At 27.5% G+C, this 4,949-nt stretch overlaps 1 protein-coding gene across 1 annotated transcript; it reads right to left on the minus strand.

Annotated features, from left to right (window-relative positions):
- Positions 1 to 518: 518 nt before the first annotated feature.
- LOC121259912 (protein METHYLENE BLUE SENSITIVITY 1-like) lies at positions 519 to 1,215 on the minus strand. Its single transcript, XM_041161719.1, has one exon. It carries the CDS (start codon positions 1,069 to 1,071, stop codon positions 757 to 759), a length of 315 nt encoding a protein of 104 aa, XP_041017653.1. The 5' UTR covers positions 1,072 to 1,215; the 3' UTR covers positions 519 to 756.
- Between the last annotated feature and the right edge of the window lie 3,734 nt (positions 1,216 to 4,949).

Raw genomic sequence — 4,949 nt, forward strand, 5'->3', positions numbered from 1 at the left:
CCACAACAGCATTAAATCAATTAAAATAACTCAAACTGAAGCTCAAATGCTCAAGTTAACCAAATGAGATGGGCCTTCATATCTATTACCGAACCTTAGACATAGACCAAGTAGAAAGACATATGAACCAAACTCCCGACCATATCATAAAAAAATTGGCATGATCCCAAAGGGCAAAAAAGGAAAAAAAAATCTTTCTACAACATGGAAGAAATCACCATATAGTCAAAAGGCAACAAACTATATGAATACATTTCATTTCCTCAATTCAAACTTTGGATTGTTGTTACTTGAAACCAAAGTTACCCCAAATTTCTTATCTACCAAAAAAAGATTTGAGCTCAAGAAAATGTTTTACTGTATAACAAACACAAGCTACCACATATATGTAAATGATTCTCCATGGATTTTCTCCCAAAATGATCTACAAAACCCAACTACGAGTTAAAATCATTATGAAAACATAAAAAATTACTCTCAATTCCCATGTACCATAACCCCACATAATAATCATAGCATACAATTAACTAAGCACATCACATAATTTATTTCCATGAGTTCATAACAAGTAGCCATCATCATAGAGATCATCACCATCATCATCGTTAAGGCAGACAATATACATTCCAAACACACTAAAGTGCAAGCCAATCGCTTACTTAACTTTAAGAGATCAAAGAAAAGAAAAACCCCAACCGAAAAAAGACAGCGATAGCAACATTGCGGACATGACGTAGCGATTGGCTAATCATTCTTTCACTTCTTCAAGCTGCCGCGGACACCAGGACGGGGCTTGGAGGTGTCAGCGGCAACGGTGGCGTGGCGATTGACGAGCTTGGACTCGTCGAAGGCGACCTTCGGGTGCTTGGCGTCGTGGTGGATCTGCATCGACTTGATGTCCGGCGCCGTCACCTTGCAGTGCGGGCACTCGAGCTTGGCGTGCCCGCCCTTTTCCACCCCGGAACGATCAGCAAGCCCGGCCTTCCCACCGCCCCGGTTCGTCGTTGCCGCGTCGACCTTCGACGCGATCTCCTTCGCCGTGTGCTTCTTCGGCTTAGCCTTTCCCGTCATCGTCAGAATCTAAACCGAGGCTCAGAGAGAGACGATGAAGGAATGGACGGCAATGAGTGGTTGTTTGAGAAAACCCTAGTGGGCAGGAGAAAGGGACGGAAAAGGCTTGCTTGGTGGAGGCGTGAGATTATCTCTCAATATCACACAAATAAAGACATATATATTGGCATCTGTGTTTGGTAGATGAGTTCTTTACTCCCTCGTTTTCTTTTGTTTTGATTTTTATCACGCAAGTAAATTCTTTTTATTATACATCATTTAAAATAAATATATTTTCTTTTCTTTTAAAAAAAATCTTAAAAATAATTTTAAACCAATTTTTTCATATTTTTAATTTTTTATTTGATTTATATATTTTTGTTTTACATATATACGACTGAATTATTTTATATTGTATATAAAAATAAATTACAAATATAAAAAAATATATGAATATTATAAATTTATTGATAGAAATGAAATATTTAAAAAGAATTGAAAAAGAATATTTAAATGATATAGAAAAAAAAAATAGATAATTTGATAGATGACATATTGTAAAAATCAGTCTATAAAATAAAAAAATAGAGTTTTAATGATATATTTTAAAAGATATGATAAAGAATTCATTATAAGTGCTCTAACATTGTGCAAGCGTTATACATTCATCTTAAATGAAGTATATTATTAAAAAATTAATTTTTTATATAAATATTATATTTATTCACATTTTCATAAAAAATATGCGAAGTTTATAGTCTCGAGTAAGATCCCAAGTAAAATGAGACTAATGTATCACAAGTTTAAGTCATTCTATAAATTTAGTTTTACGAGATCCCGTTAAAAATATAAAACTTCTTTAATTCAATGGATCCAAATCATAAAAGGTATTTGTTGATCGAGAATTATTTGTTTAATTTTTATTTAAATACAATTCTAGTTTTTTATTGAGTTGCTTTTATATTTATACATAGTTGATTAAATTATGAGTGACTTTAAACTTATGTACGAGTTATTTGAGTTTTAACAAAATAAATTATTTATATTCTATCTTTTAATTTTGCTTATCAATTTTGAAAAATAAATTTTGAGTTTTTAAAAATATCTATATATAGTTATTATATACATATATCAATGAACACGAGGGTTCATTCAACATGTACAATATAATAGAATATAACTCCCTCTTATTTTTTATTAAATATTTAAAATATTCTCACTATTAAATTAAAAATAATCATATAAAATAATAAATATGAAATTATATAGGTTTATATGAACTTATATGAGTTGAGATGAACTTTATACAAATATCATTTAATAATCGGTTATAATTTTGTGCTCATGAGTTGTTTCATTTAATAAATGAATTGACTTTCAAAAAATAAAAATAAATGAATTAAACCAAACTTGAATTTAGTCAAGCTGATCTTGAGACCATATCGAGTAGTGTTATTTATTTACATCTACAATTACTTTTGTGGCTCTATGCAAGGTTGCTCTCCTAATCATTTTTTAAAATTTTACGGAAAGATTTTATAAAAATAAATTTATAGATATGATTTGTTATATAAAATTATAATAAAATTTTTATTATAAAATAAATATGATGTATAAAATTAAGTCATATTAATTTATAAATTTACTTTTGTTATATCTCTTTATAAATCGAACACTTTTCCTAAAAAATCTATTTAGTAGAGTCTATGAGCTTTAATCCATGCATCTATACTTTTTATTAAAAATTAAAATTAATTCGATAAATTCAGGCCTTTCATCTGCCATGCTCTGGTAAAGATCCGTGTTTACCATTTCATCAAGTTTAGAGAAAAGGAAATATTCCCACAAAAAAAAAAAAAAAAAAAAAAAAAAATCCTTCATAGGCCTATGTGGAGAAGGGAAGATCTATCCTTTCCTCTTGGTGCTAAGATAGAGACCTTGACCTTATCGCCCAAGGTAGATGGAAGGGGATCTCATCTTCCCAAAGAGTCCTCGCCAAGTCTAACGTTTATACTTGGGCAGCGAGACATGCCACGTAGTTATTATCTCATCAAAAAATTTATTATAATTTTCTCCTCAAATATCACTTAAACATGAAATATATTTCAATTTTAAATATTTAATTTTTTTATCTAATTATTACAACTTTTCTAAATTTCAAAATAAAATACAAAAAAATACAATTTTTTTCAAATTTCAAAACAAAAATTATATTCAAATAATTTTTTAACTTGAAAATATTTTTTTCCTATTTTTCATCTTAGGTTATGTATTCTGTCATCCTTTTCACATTTTTTGGGATTGACATGAACGAATTTCGGTCTAAATTTGATAGAAGTGAAGAAGTCAATATTAGTCTAATCCAAATTAGGAGCTCAAGACCCATCATTCATTAAGGATGGTTACTCACATTATGAATATGGATAACGTAATACCCTATCCGTCCTTATTCTTAGGAAGTGATAAACCTCACATTATGAATATGGATAAAGTAGTGATTAAATAATTTCGATACATCAGGGATAAGCCTTCTAATGGCTAAGCATTATACAAAGTCAACTAGTTTATGGTATTCATCCAATATTCTTCTTGCCTATATATAGGGTCAATAGGTAACTTTTAAATATTAGATTGAGCATTCTTGAATTATTATCTCTCATTTATTGCTAACTTAAGGATTATAGAGGTTACAGGCACACCGTGCTGTTCACTTAACGATTTACAAATTAACAATCACGACCGGTTATGGGACACATCATTTACAAGAAGACTTGAAGATGTTCTCTATTTCAAAATCGAGTTAAGCTTGGATGTCATATTTACCAAAAATCAAGAGATTTTAATTTATATTCTAAATTTTGGAGATCGTATAATATATATGTTTTTAAAAGAGTTTAGTTTTCCTCTGTCGTGACTATAATAATATCATTATTTATTGAAACGAATCCATCATCAGAGGCATAGATGGCATCATTGATATTTTTTAATTAAAAATATAATAATTAATTATTAAAATAATAGTTAAGTTTTATATTCTTTTAAGAGAAATGATATTTACAGTCGTGAAATATATAAATGTCTTGCAATGATTTGTTATAAGTGGATTTATTATATTTATTATAGAAATGATTTGTATAAATCCCAATAAATAAGTCTTGTACAAATTATTTGTAGAAAAGTAGAGTTCATATTAAAAAATATAAAAAAAAATCTATTTTTTTTGTAGGGCCAACTTTTTTTAATAAAAGATCTGTGTAAAATTTATCTATTTAAATTTCATTCCTAACACTAAGGGTTAGTTTGAATTCAAAGATTAGATGAGATGGTTTTAAATGAAAGATAAAAATTGAAAAAAATATTGTTAAAATATTATTTTTTAATATTATTATTATTTTGAGATTTGAAAAAAATTGAATTGAGATTTGAAAAAAGTTGAAATATTTATTATATTTTGTGTAAAAATTTAAAAAAATTATAATGATAAGAAAAGATGAGATAAAACACTTTATGAATCTAAACGGATTTAAATTACTATCCATAATCCTATGTACTAAAGTGGCCATGTCTTAGGCCCGGTTTGCTTACAAACTAAAATCTAAAATTTTAAAAATTTTAAAAATTTTTTATCTCATTATTATAATTTTTTAAAATTTTTATATAAAATAAAATAAATAATTTTATTTTTTTAAATATTTAAATAAAAATAATATTAAAAAATATATTTTAATAATATTTTATTTAATCTTTTAATTTTAATTTATTTCATCTCATCTCTAAAATGATATGTTGGTAACTTCTGCTCTCAGTTGTATTTGAAATTTGACAGCTCAACAATAAAACAAAACAATGTCGCGTCAACTAAAAGTAAAATTTAAAAGATCACCCTTTCCCATGCACCA

The sequence above is a fragment of the Juglans microcarpa x Juglans regia genome, chromosome 4D, assembly GCF_004785595.1.
Source record: "Juglans microcarpa x Juglans regia isolate MS1-56 chromosome 4D, Jm3101_v1.0, whole genome shotgun sequence".
In the NCBI taxonomy this organism is placed as follows: domain Eukaryota; kingdom Viridiplantae; phylum Streptophyta; class Magnoliopsida; order Fagales; family Juglandaceae; genus Juglans; species Juglans microcarpa x Juglans regia.